General features: G+C 46.3%; 1 protein-coding gene across 1 annotated transcript in view; it reads left to right on the top strand.

Moving 5' to 3' along the window:
* LOC147678515 (extracellular calcium-sensing receptor-like) overlaps positions 1–20,867 on the top strand; it is an 83,462-nt gene that overhangs the window by 51,920 nt on the left and 10,675 nt on the right. The window contains exon 4 of the mRNA XM_086945662.1: positions 17,480–17,707. Within this exon, the coding sequence (XP_086801788.1) occupies positions 17,480–17,707 (228 nt within the window). The remainder of the gene's footprint in view (positions 1–17,479; positions 17,708–20,867) is intronic.

The raw sequence follows: 20,867 nt of genomic DNA on the forward strand, positions 1-20,867 counted from the left end.
GCAATAAAGTGGCAGGGTTCAAAGTAGCGCATCTTTTCAATGTTATGTGTGGCGCTAAGAGTGTCAGCTCGTATCCTGTAAGTCGTGCACTCGTGAGGTATTGGGTCTTTGTTTGGTTTAACAGGGCATCTACCGCATGAGGAACTAACACCAACAATTTGTGTGATAACACTATGCCCTCACTCTGTCGTATGGCTACTGCTGTTGCCGCTACCGCTCGAAAACACCCAGGCAGCCCTCGTGCTACAGGATCCAAAATGGCAGAGAAGTATGCACATGGTCTCTGCTTATCCCCGTGTAACTGCACTAACACTGACAACGCACACCCATCATTCTCGTGTACGTACAATGTGAAAAGTTTCGTGTAGTCTGGTGTCCCTAACACGGGTGCGGAACAAAGGGCCTGCCTCAACTGTTCAAAAGCTCTCTGACATTCATCTGTCCACTCAAGAGGCATCGGTGTGGCTTTGGACAGTAATGCTAGCAAAGGTTTTATGATATGTGAAAAACCCATGATCCATTGCCTGCAAAAGGACGTCAACCCTATGAAGGCACGCACATCTCTCTGCGTGCGGGGGACTGGTGTATCTAAAATTGCTTGAATTCGATCAGATGTTAATGCCCGCCCCTCCTTAGACAACAGATGACCGAGGTAGGTCACCTGGGGTTTACAGTATTGAAGCTTTTTCTTGGAAACCTTGTGATTGTTTTGTGCCAAAAAGGAAAGCAACGCAAGCGTACTCTGTTCACATTGTGCATAGGAGTCAGCGGCAAGCAGAAGGTCATCCACGTACTGGATGAGCGCCACGCCAGACTGCAATTTAAAGGAATCTAGTTGACGTTTCAAAGCCTGGCTGTAAATGCTAGGGCTTTCAGTATATCCTTGGGGAACACGACAAAATCTATACGATTTATTATTGAGCGTAAAACCAAACAGATATCTACTATCTGGGTGAACAGGGATGGAAAAGAACTCATTCTTTAAGTCAATAACGCTAAAAGTGGTGGCCGTCGGTGGAACCAAAGTAAGCAAAGTCGTGATATCGGACACCACTGGGTATTGGGGAATGACAATTTTGTTTATTTCACGCAAATCAATAATAAATCGATAGATCTTGCCATCTGAGTCTCTCTTAAGAATCGGTAGAATAGGGCTGTTACAGACATTATAAGGGACCTCCTCCACCACCCCTGCAGAAATCAAATCCTGAACAATATGTGTCAATGCAATTTCACCTTCCTTCGAGATCTTATACTGCGGTACTCGTGGTAGAGGGGCCCCCTCCTTTACAGTAATGTGTATTGGTGGAATGCGCATCTCTCCCACATCCGTATCTGATGTCGCCCACAACGTGTGCGGCAGAGAGGCCAAAGCAGGGATGTCTAGAATGGCATAAAATCTGTCAGGGTCAGGGCAATCATCAGGGTCAGGGTAGTTGTCGTTCAGAATAACCCGCACTCCCTCTGGAGCGCAGCGTATTGTTGCTCGAAAATATTTAAGCAAATCAATGCCCAGGATATTGTCTGAGGTATGGGGTGTAACGATTGAAAGCAGCGCAAGAAATCGCACGCGCCACTAACCTGAATCCTATGTCCAGCAGGGACGACAGGATGACAGTCCTTGCCACTTCCCACTGCACGTCACCCAACAATGGGACAATCACCGCTATTGGAGTGCGCACAGCCGGAGGCCGCAAGGAAAAGGCGTGGAAGGAGGTGGGGGGTCACGGATCTCTTCGGTTTGGTTTCTGGGTACAGCGGCTTAGTAGGGAATTCTCCCTGAAGGGGGGCGAGAAGACAGAGAGAAGATACTGTAACTCTGTACTGACTCACACAGTCCCACTCCCCCAATGTTCCAAGGCTTACCACTTTCGTGAATGTAGATTCCGTGAATGAAGTCTGTCTCATCTAAGAGTTGAATGTATTCTTTTCCCCCACAGGTGTCGAAAAGTTAACTCACTTTTCAACCTGGATCTTGCAAGGAATTTCCAAGTAATTCTTCCTCTCCACGATATAAGATAAACAAGGTAGGTTTTGCTTTTGGGTACTTTATTCACTACGTGTATTTACCGGTTCAAACCAAGTTTGAAGAACTACGGCTCCGATAGTGAAGAACAAAAACAAAAGGGGGTGCCTCCTGCACGATTCAAGGTTTAATACTAACAAAACGAAAAGGTATCTGAAGAGAGCGAGCCCGCTCTCCTCGAGGTCTCCTAACAACCGCAGCTCTGTTGTACTCACAGGGACGCGGCGGTTGTCGGCAGCTCTGACCACGCTGGCACTTAGTCGTCGCGGCGGGTGTCGGCAGCTCTGACCACGCTGGCACTTCGTCGTCGCGGCGGGTGTCGGCAGCTCTGACCACGCTGGCACTTCGTCGTCGCGGCGGGTGTCGGCAGCTCTGACCACGCTGGCACTTCGTCGTCGCGGCGGGTGTATGGAAGGCTAGTCACTGATTCTCCAGGCAACACTCAGATGAACAACAACAAAGAACTAACCAGGAACAGGATTGACAAGCCCCGTTTTGATCCAGGGGTGGAGCTTAAGTAAGGTCTTCCCATTTTCCCAGATCCCAGTGCCGCTTGGCCTTCTGGGACTTGTAGTATTTCCATCGGTGACCTACAACATGATGTCTACGGGAATCTGCCGCTCTGCCAAGGGCGATCGCTACAGAACCCCCTCTCGAGGACTGCCGTCCCGGCGGTCGTCCTGGCTTACCGGGATAGCGATCGTGGAATAGTGCAACCAAATCAGGACAGTGCAAGTGATCCAAAGGTTCCCATGTGCGGTCTTCGGGGCCGTAGCCTTTCCAAGTGACTAAATACTGGACCCGTCCCCGTAGGATACGGGAGTCCAGGATGGACTCCACTTCATATTCCTCCTGCCCTTCCACTTCCACAGGGCCCGGGCGCTCTGGCAAGCGTACACCAGGTAGGCAAGGTCGTAGAAGCGATACGTGGAATACCGGATGGATGGACCAGGACACGGGCAAAGAAAGTTTCATGGCCACTGCATTTATCACCTCGCAAACACCATACGGACCGATATATTTAGGTTTCAGTCTGTTCGCACCTTTGAGGTGTAAGTTACGAGTAGAAAGCCAGACTTTGTCTCCTACCTTGTATTCAGGTTCCTGAGATCTTCTTTTGTCAGCGAAGGTTTTCTGGGAGTCTTGCGCTTTCTTCAAATTGTTCCGAGCCTCTATCAGGATAGCCCGGAGGTGAGCATGGTGCTCATGGATGGAGGGCACTGGGGACTCAACAGGCCACTCAAAGGGAAGCACGTTGGGGTGGAATCCGTTTAGACAGAAAAAAGGAGAACAGCCCAGTGTGGAATGCACTGCATTGTTGTACGCAAATTCTGCCAACCATAAAAGGGTGGTCCAGTCGGTGGCGTTCTGTAAGGTGAAACATCGAAGGTATTGTTCTAGGGTTTGGTTCAACCTTTCTGTCTTACCATCGGTCTGAGGATGATAACTCGACGATAGGCGAGCGTCAATCTGGAGGATGGTACATAGTGCTTTCCAGAATCGAGAGGTGAATTGCGTACCCCGGTCGGTGATAACCACACTCGGTAGACCATGCAGCCGTACTATGTTTTGCAAGAACACTTTTGCTAATTCACCAGAGGTAGGCAAGCCAGGTAGGGAGATGAAGTGTCCCATCTTGGTGAGATGATCTATCACCACTAAGATAACTGTTTGTTTCTCACAGGGAGGCATTTCCACGGTAAAATCCATGGACAAGGTATGCCAGGGTTTGGTTGGAATAGGTAACGGATGCAACAACCCCGCTGGTTTAGCATGACAGGATTTACCTTGTGCACAAACCGCACAGTTTTTAACATATTCCGTCACATCAGTTCGTATACTGGGCCACCAGAAGGACCGTTCTACATTAGCGATTGTTTTGTAGATTCCCATATGGCCTCGCAATACTGAGTCATGGGCCCATTCCATCACCTTGTTTTGCAGCTCGATTCGAGGAATGTATAAGGCATGATTATGATATGCTAAATGATTCGTTTCACTGCGGTGTTCCGGATCCTCAAGAACCCATGCAGGGATATCAAAGTCAGTGAGGGCGATTCTGACGTCCTCAAGAAAGTCGTCCGAAGTGATCAATGCTATGGAGGCTTCGGAGTTCTCAATGCCCTGAAGTATAGAAGGAGTCTCAACTGGTTTCAATGTCTCATCCTCCCCCAACCGAGATAGGGCATCGGCCTTACCATTTCGAGTTCCAGGTCGATATCGAATAACGAAATCGAAGTCAGAGAAGAAAAGGGTCCATCTCAACTGACGAGGCGTCAATGCTTTTGCTGTCTTCAGAAACAGGAGATTACGGTGGTCCGTAATGATCTCCACGGTGTGCACAGCTCCTAGGAGACAGTGTCTCCACTCCTCACACGCTCTTTTAATGGCCAGAAGCTCCTTGTCCGTAATAGTATAGTTTATTTCACAAGGAGAGAGCTTCTTAGAATAAAAAGCCACTGGATGGAGTTGGCCGGTGGTAGGGTGACGCTGTGACAGTATCCCACCAAGAGCATATTGGGAGGCATCCGTTTCTAGAATGAAAGGCAGTTGAGGGTCAGGATGCCGAAGAATAGGTGCTTGTGTGAACTTCTCCTTGAGAGTCTGAAAAGCCTCCTCCGCTTCTGGCCCCCAGTTAAACAAGACATTCTTTTTCAAGAGGGATGTGATTGGGTGGATTATCTTGGAGAAATCCCGAACAAAGCGTCGATAATAATTGGCAAAGCCAAGAAAGCTCTGAACGGATTTGACAGTCTGTGGTGTTTTCCAAGTAAGGATGGCCTCGACCTTCCTCATATCCATCCTGAATCCTTGTGCATCGATCACATAGCCCAGAAATGCCACCTGTTGGACGTGAAAAAGACATTTCTCAAGTTTGGCGTACAAAGAGTTTCTTTGCAGCCTCCCCAATACTTCTTTGACATGTGTGATGTGCTCCGAGAGAGTGGCAGAATACACCAAAATATCGTCGATATAAACGATACAAAAAGACTCCAAACACCCCCGCAACACCTCATCCATGAAAAACTGGAAGGCGGCAGGGGCGTTACATAGGCCAAACGGCATCACTCGGTATTCATAAAGGCCAAATTTTGTTCGGAATGCTGTTTTCCACTCATCCCCTGTTTTTACTCTCACAAGATGGTAGGCCCCTCGAAGGTCGAGTTTGGTGAAGTACTGTGCACCTTTGAGTTGGTCCATTAACACGGGAATCAAGGGCAAGGGGTAGCGATTTTTAATCGTCACCCTGTTGATGGCTCGGTAGTCTATGCATGGACGCAACTCTTCGCAGTCCTTCTTGGGGATAAAAAACATAGGGGAAGACACAGGGGAAGTGGAGTGTCTAATAAACCCCGTGGCCAAATTGTCGTCGATATAAGTTTTGAGATACTGCGTCTCTTTTTCAGTCAATGCATATACTCTGCTGCAAGGGAGTTCAGCACCTGGGACAAGATCCACACGGCAATCATATGCTCGATGTGGAGGCAGATGAGTAGCTTTTTTTTTGTCGAACAAAGAAACAAAGTCGTGGTATTCATCAGGTAAGACCGTGGCACAGCAGAATCTGTCTACTGCGCAGGCCCCTGCTAAGTAAGAGGCAGGTGATGGTTCGGAGGAACCGTGAAGATTTTCCCGGTTCTGGCAATGTTCATGGCAATATTTGGATGTCATTTTTACCGTGCGAGTTGACCAGCATACTGAGGGGTCATGTAGGGTAAGCCAGGGCATGCCTAGAATGAGCCGAAATTGCGGGGCATCTATAAGGTCGAATTGGATGTACTCATAGTGATTAATTCCGTACTCCATCAATAATGCAATGGTGTGCTGAACAACAGGTCCCGACGACAGAACGGTGCCATCCACTGCCTTTACTGTCTCGGGCGTGGTTTTCTTAATGCAGGGGATACCCATTTTACCTGCATAGGCTTGATCAATATAGTTCCCTGTGGCCCCCGAATCCAGCAGTGCGTCAACCTGAAAAGGATTCTGGTTTCTCACCTGTAGAGACACATTAATATTCATGTGCGCAACAGCGGGGTGAAGGGTGTTAGCTACATAGGGGGAGACCGGAGTGAACGGGAGTCTTGAATCAGAGGTCTCTTCCTGATCCAAGACCTTCAGTTTTCCGACGGCTCCTCCATCCTCAAGGTTGCCTGTGCTCTGGGAAAGGTGTTCTTCCCTGATGCGGAAGCCCGAGCTCTACACTCATTGATGAAATGTCCACTTTTTCCACAATACATGCACAACTTGAGTCTTCTTCTCCGGTCTCTTTCTTCTTTGGTAAGGGGGCCCCGGATTCCCCCAATTTGCATGGGTTCGGGTCCTTCTTGGGGCTTGGCTTTTTCTTCCCCCGTTTGTCGAGGTCTGATCATAGGATAGGAGTACCTCGCGTCCCCTCTGCTCCTATCCCCTCTCCGTTCCAACAATCGGTGATCCAGTTGTACCGTTAAATCGATAAGTTCTTCGCACGTAGAGGGTAACTGGACCACCTGCGCTAATACGTCCTTCAATTCCCCCCGAAGGCCTTGATAGAACAGAGAGATCCGCTTCTGAGCGGGCCAGTCTGTCTCTACTATGAGACGATTGAATGTCGTAATATATGATAATAGATCCTGTGATCCTTGACGTAATGTCATCAACTCTCGGTCTAGGGATAACATATGGGATTTTCTGTCGAACAGCTTTCGCAGTTCAAGACAGAAATCGGCAAAATTGTGCAATACGGGATCATTCTTTTCCAGCAAAGGTATGGTCCAACTGGATGCATTTCCCCCCATATAGGACATGACGAAGGCTGTCTTGGATGATTCATCCTGAAATATCTGGGGCTTACAAAGAAAGTGAAGGCGACATTGGTTTAGAAAAGTCTCGAACTTACGGGGGTCTCCGTAAAACCGTTCGGGTGGAGCTAGTGGTATTCCATGGGTTTGTAGTATGTGTACTGTGGGGGCAGCGTCAGTGGACGTGGAAGGGGCTGCAAACGTTCCTCCAGGTTGGAATGAAGGAGGAGGGGGCAAGGTCGCAGGCCGAATCAAAGGTTTGACACTCGGCTCCTTATGAGTAAGATCGGACATTTCTCTGCGTAAGTCCGACACCTCTTTATATAAAGCTTGATTTTCCGCACGTGATGTCTGTACCTCGGTTTGTAGCTCGGTGAAGCTTTCCAACAAAGAGGTGAGGACGGCATTGGTATCCATCGTCCGGGCTGGTTAGCGTTCTTGGGCTTGTCAATCTGTAACGATTGAAAGCAGCGCAAGAAATCGCACGCGCCACTAACCTGAATCCTATGTCCAGCAGGGACGACGGGATGACAGTCCTTGCCACTTCCCACTGCACGTCACCCAACAATGGGACAATCACCGCTATTGGAGTGCGCACAGCCGGAGGCCGCAAGGAAAAGGCGTGGAAGGAGATGGAGGGTCACGGATCTCTTCGGTTTGGTTTCTGGGTACAGCGGCTTAGTAGGGAATTCTCCCTGAAGGGGGGCGAGAAGACAGAGAGAAGATACTGTAACTCTGTACTGACTCACACAGTCCCACTCCCCCAATGTTCCAAGGCTTACCACTTTCGTGAATGTAGATTCCGTGAATGAAGTCTGTCTCATCTAAGAGTTGAATGTATTCTTTTCCCCCACAGGTGTCGAAAAGTTAACTCACTTTTCAACCTGGATCTGACAAGGAATTTCCAAGTAATTCTTCCTCTCCACGATATAAGATAAACAAGGTAGGTTTTGCTTTTGGGTACTTTATTCACTACGTGTATTTACCGGTTCAAACCAAGTTTGAAGAACTACGGCTCCGATAGTGAAGAACAAAAACAAAAGGGGGTGCCTCCTGCACGATTCAAGGTTTAATACTAACAAAACGAAAAGGTATCTGAAGAGAGCGAGCCCGCTCTCCTCGAGGTCTCCTAACAACCGCAGCTCTGTTGTACTCACAGGGACGCGGCGGTTGTCGGCAGCTCTGACCACGCTGGCACTTCGTCGTCGCGGCGGGTGTCGGCAGCTCTGACCACGCTGGCACTTCGTCGTCGCGGCGGGTGTCGGCAGCTCTGACCACGCTGGCACTTCGTCGTCGCGGCGGGTGTCGGCAGCTCTGACCACGCTGGCACTTCGTCGTCGCGGCGGGTGTATGGAAGGCTAGTCACTGATTCTCCAGGCAACACTCAGATGAACAACAACAAAGAACTAACCAGGAACAGGATTGACAAGCCCCGTTTTGATCCAGGGGTGGAGCTTAAGTAAGGTCTTCCCATTTTCCCAGATCCCAGTGCCGCTTGGCCTTCTGGGACTTGTAGTATTTCCATCGGTGACCTACAACATGATGTCTACGGCAATCTGCCGCTCTGCCAAGGGCGATCGCTACAGGGGTGATAACAAAAATTGGCCAAAACTAAAGTATTTGTCAATGCATAGTGCAAGGGGCTTGGACAATGGGCTGGGGGAGGGTGTGCCATCAAACCCTACACACGTAATCATTTCGCCAGACAGGGGAGCCCTCGGAACCAAGTTTTTCGACAGAGCACTACGAGTAGCTCCTGTGTCGACTAGAAATTGATCAGTAGAACCCAAAATACCCGCTGTTACATATGGACCTTGCTGATCTACCGGCACTTCAACTGATTCCTTACCCCATCCTACGCAATCCTATGCATGCACATAATCCTGATGTTCCACATTCTCTCCTTCCGAAATCTGATATTGATTCCGTCTATCAAACGTATTTCGTTCGTCCTGGCCACGGCCCCTCTCCTCAACCTGTCTACGATCACCTCCACCACCTCTCGTTCCAGTATAACCTCCTCTTGACCTTCCACTGCCTCGACCACGCTGACTACGCTGTTCACGAAGTACCGGACAATCTTCGGCCCAATGCCTAAACTCCTTACAATAAGCACACTGGTCCTCCGCAATGTCCGTACGACCATACGATGTGTTACCTCCACCTCGTCTACCTCTATCATTCCCTCTGCCCTGTGTTCCCCGAACCTGCGCCAACATCACCTTCGTTTTCAATTCCTTCGCCTTTTTCTCTACACTTTCTTTAGCCTCCATTTCCTGCCGCTCATAATATTGAGCCATAGTTAACAAGGACGCAGGGGTCGCCGTGGCCCAGGAACTTTCACTCGACTTCAATCGCTTTGCAATCTCTGGTAGGAGATTAGCTACATACTTATCTACAAACAAATGCCGACCCGTATCGTCTGTTAAAGATTGACCACTATAATCATGAAATGCCTCCTCAAAGCGCGTAAAGAAATCTGAAACCGTTTCATCGGGTTTCTGCTTGCACGACGTTAACATGGTCCAATCAATCTTTTTGGAGGGAACGAGCGTTTTTAATTTATGTAAGATAGCTGCCGGGAGATCTAGGATTAGCTGACAAGGCTTACATGCTGGTTCCCTATCTAAATCTGCAGCATTTATTTCCTTCCATGTCCCCCCCAATATCGTTTCATCATTATTTTTACGAATCTGTCGCCACATATCAGGTGGTAATATTAAGCCAAAAAACAAATCTATGTCCACGAGAGTCATCACACAAGACGATATAGCCCCCTCCACCCCTTCATAAAAAGCCGCTGGATTCTTCCGAAGATCAGGTAAAGAATTTTTCAATGCCATGACATCTGCTCTATTCCATGGAGTGTAAACCCAGTTATACACAAAATACCCTTTCGCATCCTTTGACAATTTATCCTCATCCGTACCTTCCCCCCTCGGCGGAACATACAAAGGCGCAGCTTCACGCATAGGCATAACATGCAACGCAGAACTCTTATCTGAACCACGGAGAGAACACCCTCTGGCCTGCCCATCCTGCTCCAATTCAGACTCCTTTTGTTTCCTTTTCCGCTCCTCCCGCAATCGAGTTGTCTCATCCCGCAGCTTGATCAATTGTGCAAACAGGTCATCGACATCTGAAAGATCAAAATCACCTTTAGTCAAATTTTCACGATACACTGACAATACTTTGGGCTCTAACGTATCCGAAAGGTCACGATATGCGCTCACAACCTCATCAGCCAAGGAAGACAGAAAATACATCAATTCAAGATCCGTCCACCCTGTTTTCTCTGATATCAATTGATCCTGAGTAACAGTACGGTTATTCACTTTGCGAGCCCAACTACGTAAATGAGAGGACCTCTCCGCAGAAAACCTGAGAGCAGATACACCCTTCTTGCCCGACTTATCCTGTCCGCCATCATCAGAATCCACAGCTGGAGCCGTCGGCGTAACGTACGGAGGCGGTGACCGATCTAACAAAGAAAAATCATCAATTTCATTATTAAGGACAGGGTAAAGCGGTCGGCGAATAGGAAATTAACCAGTCGTTTGCAAATTACGTTCCCGTTCCTCCCTTTCTTTCTTCTCCTGAGCCTCCTTTTCCTCAAGCTGTAAAGCCTTATCCCGAGCAGCCTTACGCTGCTCTTTGTCCGCCAAGGCAACCTCACGCTTCATTCGCTCACGCGCCGCTTTCTCCCACATTCGCACACAATCAAACATGTTTTGTCTAGACCTGCGTTGAAACATACAGTGCTCTACAAATTGTATTTTACTCAAATCGTACGACCCGTGTAGGGGCCATTGCAACTCGGGATCGGCTTTGGTGTATTTATGCCACAATTTACTGTACATAATAGGGGGAAGGCCGAACTTTACATACATGTCCCTATTTGGAGTTCCCTCTGGGGGAGCCGGCTGTGATTCCTCTAACCTAATTGAGGCACCTTCTCCTAAACAACACATTCCTCGGAGTGTACTGAAAACAGGCATGTTCAAAAGTATCACGAAAGCGTGACACCGGACAAAATGGCACTTACAGTTCTCCACACGATCGTGCCGCTCAAAGGAAAAAAAAGAAAGTTAGAGAAACATCTCTACATGCCTGCCTATGTGAAGTGCACTACACATATAAGTTCAAAGATCACAAATTCACAATGTTAGCTAACTCAATTCAAAATTCCTAGAACTCGGCAAGCGTCCGAAGACTACCTCACCGATCACAAAGCACAGACTTTCAATAAGCGTCCGAAGACTACCTTACCGAACACAAATCGCAGAACTTCAGTAAGCGTCCGAAGACTACCTTACCGAACACAAAGCTTACCAAATTCCCAACTGTCCAGATTCCAACTGCCAAGGTCTTGTAAGCCAAATCAGCCAAACGGCACTTTCGCAGCGATGCAGACACTTCAAAGACTCAGTCGGAGACCGGCGCCACCTGGAAGGTCAGATCGGAAGGAAAGGAAAAAACACCGTGGCAGCCAAGACTCGGGTCACTCGTGGCAGCGCGCGCCCATGGCGGGTTTCCAAGCCTTCGTCACGACCTCTCCTTCGGGCATCCGAGTCGCCGATGAGTCCCTTCGTGGTCGCCAATTGAAGTATTTAGGGGTTCCCAAGGCCTACACGCTCCGGAGATAACCCACTCACACTCAAGAACTGTTGGCACGGAAACTGTAAAATGCAAAGAACAAGTTTATTAAAACCCCATGGGGTGGTGGTACACTCAAACAGCACCCTTCGGTAATGCAAGAGGTATCACACCGAACATCGGTGCAACCTCATATTATATACAGTTTTTGGGGCAATAAAAGATAGGCGGCACAAGTTAAGACACATTTTCGAGACATATATGGTCATGTTTTGGAATACTGCCAGCTCATTGGAGGGGACACAACTCCGCCGGTCAGTTTGGTGCACATTCCTGAAGGTTTACGGGTCAGTGGGAACTGCGCATGTGCGGCTTGACCAGTACTAAAAATAGCCTGTTGCTGGGCAGATAAGCGTGGTCAGTGGAACGGACAACGGACTAAAGGGCACGTCGGCCACGAGGCCGCTCATGATCTAAGATGGCCGCTGTAACATTCAAAATGGCGTTTGTCATATATAGCCAAGTTAAGGAGGACAACGTGTAGGTTCAGCTAATCGCTAATGCGAACGGGCCAATTACGACACTACCACTTCTGAATTAATAATTATATTAGCCACTGCATTCTCATATAGGCTCTGAATTAAAAATATCAGTGACTGTGGGATATTAAAAGAGTGTAAAATCAAAACTAATGTCTCCCAGACCACAAGGTCAAAGGCCTTTTCTGCGTCTAATAATAAGACGAGAGCCGGACTCTTCTGACCCTCAAAGTAATCCAGGGCTTCTGCAAGGAAGTGGGTATTAGTGGCTAATTGTCTACCCGCCAGAAACCCGTTCTGGTCGGGATGGATCAGCTGTGCTGCGAATCTATTAAACCTACAAGATAAAAGTTTTGTGATGATCTTGTAGTCCAAATTCAGCAGCGTGATCGGAAAATAGGAGCTAGAGTCCATCTTATCCTTGCCTTTCTTAGGGAAACTAACGATGTTCCCCTGCCTAAAAGATTCCGGGACAGGCCCTTCTTCTAATAAAGAGTTCATCAGGGGGAAAAAGAAGTCTGATAGTGCCCCAAAAAGACCTTAAAAAATTCGGCAGGTAGTCCATCTGGACCACAGGTCATCATTTGCCAGACTTTTTAATACTTCCTCCAATTCTATCAAGGAAATAGGGCTCACCATAGATTGATCATCTATTTCAGACACAAATGCGGACGAATTTTCCTGAAGGAATTTAGCAAGTAGTTGGTCATCAACCCTTTGTCTTTTACCATAGATAGAATCGTAGTGGGCCATCATGATGTCTCCAATTATCCCTGGATCTTCTTTGGGAACTGCTGTTAAAGGGCATTTTAGTGCTTTAATTTGATTTGCTGCGGTCTGCTTTTTGGCCTGCCACGCCAATAGCCTACCTGTAAAATTACTTTCCTCATATACTTTCTGTTGAAAGCGTTGAAAAAAGATCCCACTTTGGATGTTATAGGCAGAGCAGAGCTCTTGTTTGGCCTGATCAAGAAGTTTTTTATTAGAGACAGTTGGATCTTTTAAAAATATCTCATTAAGGGCATGGATCTTATCTTCATGCTGTAACTTCTCCAGCCAAGCTTCCTTGGACAGGGCTGCGTCTTGACCTATTATTAGCCCCTGCACAAATGCTTTGAGTGAGCCCAAAACTATGGAGCCCATTAGGATCGCGGACGGACTTGCGCCCGTCCGCGACCTCAGAGTAGGAGGGAACCTCCGCATGGCATGCGGAGTTCCCTCCTGTGCAATTAGGATGTGACCGCCACCATGGCGGTCACATCCTCTATTTTTAACATTGCGGCGGGTGCGTCTTCAAGCTGCACCCGCCGCAATGTTAAAAAGGCATCCATTGCATTTGTATGCAGAAAGCGGCAGGCACCGTGCGGTGCCTGCGGATTACTGCATACAAATGCAGGGGGTTCCTTAGGTACCCCCTATGTGTACCCCTCACTCCCCACTTCACCTAGGGGCCCCGCAACGGGCCCGTGCAGTTAAGTTCCACATGCTTTTCCACGGCCGAAAACCCGCCGCGGAAAAGCATGTTTTGTAACCCATCCTAATATGGCTGGCGGTGTCTGAGAGACACCGCCACCATAGTAGAGCTTTTCCGCCGCGGTTGTAAGCCAACCTCGGTGGAAAAGCAGCGGACTGAAACCAGAACCCACCAGCCATCCTAATGTGGCGGTGGGTCTTTGGTGAGTCCGCAGCGGATTTTACGCATCCTCCGGGCCGGCGATGGCTTCCGCCGGCCCAGAGGATGCGGAAAATCCGCTATCCTAATAAGCCCCTATATGTGGTGCCGCAGACAACGTGTTCTGGTTTAGAAATTGTCTGATCTCTGAATCCATAAACTCTACCCAATCTTTGTCATTTAAGTACTGCTTATTGAAAGCCCACCGCTTAGGGAGTCTCAGACCTTCCCCCAGATGGATTTCCAATGTCAGCATTGAGTGGTCTGAGAATGCATTGAAGAAAATTTTTTGTTGAAAAAACTAACCCCAGGGAAATAAAAAAAAAGTCAATACGGGAGGAGGAACAGAACATGCCAGATGCACACATATATTTCCTTCGAGAGGGGAACGCTAATCGCCATGGGTCATGTAAGTTCAATACAGAGTTATAATTTTTCAAAACTTTAATGGTTCTGGGCTTTGTCTGCCTCTTCCCCTGTACTGTGGAATCTAGGCGTGGATCCATCAAAATATTAAAATCTCCTCCTAAAATTAAATCCCCCAGTATCCTAATTATTGCTAGAAAGAGTTCCTCATAGGGTTTCATATTGTCCTCTACCGGTGCATAAAAACTCACAAATGTGAGAGGGCGAGGCTTGGATCTAAATGAAAAGGAGGCCCAGCACCACCTCCCAGATGGATCGCTACCGGAGTTAATAAACTCTGCTTGTAGGTTTTTATTAATAAAAATAGCAGTCCCCCTATATCCTGCCCATGATCTAAACATAGAAAATTGAGATATCTTAATGGTCGAGATATGGGTTTCCTGTAGAATAATTACCCGTGGGTTTTCTGTTTTTACCCACGCTTCAATAGCACGCATCTTTCTCTTGTTATTGAGCCTGTTAACATTAAAAGAAACAACCTTTAAAGTTGACATTTTAGCCATATATAAACAGTAGTGTCTTTTCTAGCGAAACAAATGAAACAAATAGAAAAAAACAATAGAATATGAACAAACGACCGGCTTCATTTTTTCCCCTTTGCCAACCCCTCCCCACCCCCCAAAAAAGTGGACTTCCAACCCTCCACCACACCTTCCACTTTCCCCACCCCCAACTCAATTCGGGTGTCATGTTGCTACACCCTGGTGTGCTTCACTACCTGTCCCCCCTGCAATGTGAAATTATACTTTCTTTTCTGCGCCATTTAGTCCACTCAACCTACTTAGCTTAACATTCAATCTCTCCCTAACTATACACTAGGTTATGATTAGCCATTTTAAGCTACTCTTACTGGGTTCAGTGGCCGCCTTGCTCCTTCTAACACCAAAGCAGTCGGGCCTGACCTTTAACTCCACTATTTCAGTCATCCCTAATCGATCAGTTAAGGATAAAGTATCAATCTGGCACATTAAATTAAGGAACCTTATCCACTTTGTTTACTCCTGCATCTGAATAATAAGGTTTAGAGATTTAAGCTAATTGCTTCGCTTACCACCACCAGGTTAACTGTCTAGCTCATAACAGCAGCCACATTAAACTTTTCTCTCATTAGACGCTGGAGAGATTCCTTTAGAAACAACTGGACTTAATCCACGTCTGTAAACATAAAGAACGTCCCCTTTACTGGGACTCTTAGCTTGGATTGCTGGGCAATTGAAGCTTGTGCCCCCTTTGACTTAAATAGTTGTAACATCTTAACAAATTCTTTCCTGCGGTGTGCCGCAGCCGCTGACATGTCAGAAAAGATACAACATTTTGTAGTCTCATTAACACAAAATTGCCTTTGTTGAATAGCCTTTGTTAAAACTGCTTTTTTAATTCGATAGTCAGCAAAATTCATCAAGATCGTGCGAGGAAGTGACGAGTTGGGGAATGGTTCGCCGGAACACGATGAGCTCTTGTTATTGTAAGGTCCCCTTTAAAGTCCGGCAAGACCCTTTGTTTGATAAAGGTGTTCACCCAACTGATGGCTTGGGACCCTTCCACCCCCTCAGGTACTCCAACTAGGCGAAGGTTTGACCTTCGAGAATAGTTTTCCAATTCTTCCACTTTGGCTTCTAATGACTGTTTACCTTTAACCGTTATTTTAACCTCTTTCATAACAGTGAACAGCTGATCTTCTAAGGCCAAGATTCTTTCCTCAGCCTCCTGCAGTTTAGTAGGAAGACTCCCCACTGTGTTCTCAATTCCGCTTTGTGTACTTTTTTTAAATCACAAACTTCATCCAGGATCAGATTGAGCATGTCTTTGACACTCATTTGGAAGGCCCCAGTTGTATCTGTCCTTGGATCCCAGTTGGACTCGGACCCTTGATCCATCTGAAGGGAGAGCAAAGCCGTCGGTAAGATTGTGGCTGGGGGGATACTCTCAACTCCACCTCTTCTGCCTCTCCCCCCGAGTGATAGGGAGGTTGCTGCACCACTGCTCTCAAGTCTGGGCCATGGCTCTTAAGAGGTTCAACCTGTTGATTGCTACCTTGCTCTTGTCCAGAATTGAATAGATCTACCACAGAGACTTCATTCCGGCAAACAGGGATGACAGTGATAGTGACTTTTTTATCGCCAGTGCTCAGGCCACGTGAAGCCTGTATGCCGGGAGAAGCTGTAATAGCTGGGGAACGTCCATTCAATAATGGACCTTGGAGCACCTGAGATGCTTGTATGATTGTTAGACTCTCTGATAACTCCAATCCAATGTCGGTGAAAATCTGTACACTAGATTTAGGGCTGTGAGGGCTGTGAGGGTTGGGAGAGGAAATCTGTGGAGTAGATTTTCTGTAAAATAAAGGAAATTGTTTAGCCTCCTTCTGTGCCGTCCCTTTCTTCTGCACCACTAATTCCGCTTAGCCTTCTTGCACACTGTTCTGAGGGCGTGCTGAGATAGCTGTATTTATAACACTCAAATCCTCACTGAGTTTATCCCCTGACACTACAGATTGCTGAGTGGCTGCTACTGGGCTCCCTTCTTCTATCTCTCCCTCTGAACTTTCAACTGTGGAGTCCAATGGATGCGGGGGAGGGGCGCTCTCTGATTCAGCCAAAATTGCAAAATCAGCAGTTTTTTTCACTTTATTAGGAACAAACTCATAAACAGGAGCTATTTATCACAACCAATAAATTGGAACCCTGTGTAGATAGATTTTACTAGAGCCAATACATTTCTCCCCAAATCTGGCCTACTTTTAATGATGTCTATATTTACTCCAGTGGTGAGACAGGTCAAGAGGCGGCAGTAGCTGCGGAAGTCATATGAGGAAATTTAAAATAAAAAAATGATGTCTATATCATGGAAGCGACCAGTGTATTCCCAAGAATGATCATCTAAAAAGCAAACTTAAAGCATATGGAGGAATAGGATACTGCGTGTCATGTTTGCTTAGGCTTGAAACATGCCTAGTGACATGTTTTGAACTGCTTGGAGGTTATCAAACTAACTTTATGGGTGCTCAAGTAAACTGCCTTTCAATACTGTATCAAAAAAAGACCTATTGCATATAGTTGAAAATTCATTCAGACATGTAAGGTTTACGATCTCAAATAATCCCTAAAAAACGTCCCAATTGATTAGAGGGAGGGTAAGTAGATTTACATCAGCTGTTGTAGTGGGGCTTCGACATCTGGTGATAGACCAGTCCCTAGAGTTGCACTAGAATAGTGGAAGTAAGGTAAACTCCATAGGGTGGACAGTGGGAAGCTTGTACATCACACTACCCAAACAACCTGAATCTGTCTGAGGGCAGTTAAATCACGTGCATTGCAACTAGTGTTTCCAATTTTTGCATGCCTAAAGAACTAAACTGTAAAAATGAGTAGGTGAGGAAACGAGATTGACTGGCTACTGCAAGCGTTTCATCAAAAATCCTGTGCTTCATTCGCTTCAGCTCCTTCACTTTGTGAAGAATGTTCATTTTAAGAATAAAGATGGCCATGAGGTGTCCTTCAACCAGTTTGGTGAAATTCCTGCTCAATATGACATCATCAATTTTCAACAAAATGCAGATGGCACTCTCAGGCATGTGAGAGTAGGCCAATATGACTCCAGTGCTTCTGAAGGACAGACTCTCAGCATCAATACCAGTGCTATCCTGTGGGCATCAGGGGTCGCTCAGGTAAGTTTCATACGCAGGCAGCGGCTGCTATTTGGTAATTTAATTTAGGTCTTTATTTGGAGTTTGGTCGAAGAAAAATGTGGTCAAAACATGACAGATATCCATTCTGTTCTATTACAAGTGCCAAAGGATAAAGTTTACTTCTAAACGATCCACCAAGATGGCCCCCAAATTTATGTTTAAATATCCCATCTAGCAAACTATAAATAAGGCCAGTAGTCTGGATGTGGTCTGTCAGCTGCAGAGTCAAGAAGCAGAATTACATCAATGCATCATTTATGAATGGAAGCAGGCAATGCACAGGCGACTTCCATGCAGTGGGAGTAATCTTCTATGCAATTTGATTTATGCTGGACATTAAGAAACTGATTTACAGTTCAGTGGACAGGTTACTCCATCACAAACATAGGATATAATGCATTCACAATATTGCGGACGGAATATCTGTCACCTTTGTGACCGAGTATCCCATCATCTAAAGTCTAAATCAGGCCCAACGTGAGTGAAATAAGACATTGCAAATTATAAGAAGAGGCAGAGTATGGTCCTCTTATTACAAATTGTTACTTCTGTTCCGTTATAATACCCTAATATTCAATTGGCACTGTGGTTTTCACAAATCTCGGCAAACTGCCACCTTTCTTGATTCAAGTGCTTCAGTGGGAACGTCCACTGTTTCCTTCCCACGCCCACTGAGTGCAGTGTCTCATCAATGATAGACAAGTTAAACATTTATTTTAGTAGGTAATGTAGATGTTTAACGTTGGAGTTGGTAGTGGAGGTGTTGCTATTTTCATGTTAGTATCATTTATTATATTATTTATATTTATGTTATAATCAATGTTAGTAGCTGAATACATAGGTTATTTTCATAATCCTAAATATTATTAGTAATTCTCCTAGTAGTAGGAATAGTTATGGCAGTCACAGTAATAGCAATAACATAACCATTCTTATTATTTAATTCATGTTATCACTAGCATTACTATCAATTTAGGTTTATCAGCTCTGATCCTCAGTTGGCTAGTCGTTCACTTGTGTTATGCAGTGAGCGGAACTGCGACGTGCGAATAGTCATAAAACAAAAGCACACTCGTTTTGTGTCCAAAAATGGAACCTTATGGCCCGCAGTAGGAGTGTCCCAGTAACAGTTTCTTTGCACCTGATAAAATCTGACTCTGCTCAGTTGGAATTTATTGGGTGCGATCAATACCGCCCAATTATGAGTTTTTGGGAAATAACATGGATTGTGGTGCTCATCAAAATCTGCATGTTCTGGTAAATAATGGTAATTTTCCCCAATAAATTCAGCCAGTTTGACCACAAAACACATAACCTCAGATTTATCAAGGGATCGTGTTTTCCTTGTATCACTCAGGGTGTCACACAAGCAATGGAATCCTTAGTCAGATTTACTAAGCCGTTCAAGGCCACCTTGCATAACTCTGCGTTGCTTGGCAAATCTGGGGTAATACAAGAAAGCGCAAGTTGCTGCCTTTAGTTACTCTACGCTTCGAAGCTGTCGCTTGGGTGGAGCCTGGGTGTTCACATGTATCCACCCATGTTTTTATGAGCATTCCCAGATTTAGAAGACTGGTAAGCCTGGGGATGCGTCAAAATGATATGCCTTCTCTATAGAGGAGCAACGAGAAGAAATATCATGTGCATTCTGTAAGGAGAGGAGAGAGCATCCAAGGATTCTGTTTTTGTAGGAAGGCGCCCCTTCTTGCTTAAAATAATCCTGCCTGCACTGCAGGAACCCAACGATTGTGGAACTGTGCCTGTGTTGTCGCTAGGCAGCACATAAAGTGCCAGTGCAGTGAGGTCAAAGGAATGTGCTATATGCTGATATATGCTTTGCATTGCTGCTCTCTCCATTTGATGACGCGTGGCACAGTAAATTGTCTTGCTACATCACATAATGATGAGTCTGGGCCTTAATTGTGATACATGTGCAGTAACAGGAATAACCAGGCCACTCATAATGAAAGCCTAGCACTGTAGGAGGGGGGTGAGCAGAGCTAGTATTGTGCGGCAGGGCCCAAAGCACATAATAGAGTACCAGGCATGCATGATGTATTCATTGGAACCAATGACAAATTTGCACACGGTTCCTCACCTACATCTCAAGTACTAGCTATTTTAGAATGAGCATTAAACGGCTTAAGCAGCTGCGGCATCAGGCTTTGGAGAAAGAGGTTGGCAAAAACAGAAGGTAATGTTTGAGTATTACATGCAATGGACAGATTTACTAAGAGCTCATGCATCGCAGTGCCCCAAGTAAAGTTGCTGTGCTAAGTGCATGAGTGGGAGACAGAAGTACTGCCCCATAGCTAATAGAAGTGGAGCAATTCTTCTTGCTCCCTGTACTGAGGCACTTTTGGCAGTCATGTGCAATGCTAGCATCCTTGTACCATAGTGCAAGGGTGTCTGCATTGTGGTCAGCAAAGTTTTTGTGCAACAAAGTGGTTATGTACACAAACCAATGCTTTAAAGCATTTTTCTCAGGTCTTTGTGCTGTACAATGCCGTATGCATGTAAAAAAGAAAAGAAACAAGTTGAAATGAAAACCAAAAAAATCCTTGTTATACCTGCCTCAGGCAGGCACAGGATTTCATGCAAATCTCGGTCTACAATTTATTTGATATTGGCATTTGTGACCAAACCCATCCGTGGTTGCATTAGAACACTTAACATGACCCATAGAATGCCCCCTAAACAATAAGTAATGCAAGGCAGTCTCTTGTGATGCATTGCCTCTCTTTGGGCTGCAATCCAACACAAATCTTGATTTGCATTGAATTGTAAATCCCCCTAGTAGACTTTGCTTTGGGTCTGCATTACAATAGTAAGGCATATGCGACACAAAGCCATCATAACTCAGAGACTAAGCATGGGCGAATTTTGCGAATTCGTGATCCGCGAATTTGCGTATTTGCGAATTCGCAATCCGCAAAATTCGCGAATTTGCGGATTTTTTATTTTTGCGTGTTCGCGGGGCGCTTGGCGTGTTCGCAGGGCGCTTTGCGTGTTTGCTGGGTTTTTTTGTTCGAGACCGCAATGCGCCCTCTGGTTCATCACTGCCACCCTCTCGTTTTTTGTGCCCTTCTGCCCTCTGCCCCACAAATTTTTGTGCCCTTCTGCCCTCTGCCCCACTCGT

The sequence above is a fragment of the Lissotriton vulgaris genome, chromosome 12 (assembly GCF_964263255.1).
Source record: "Lissotriton vulgaris chromosome 12, aLisVul1.2, whole genome shotgun sequence".
NCBI classification, from domain to species: Eukaryota; Metazoa; Chordata; class Amphibia; order Caudata; family Salamandridae; genus Lissotriton; species Lissotriton vulgaris.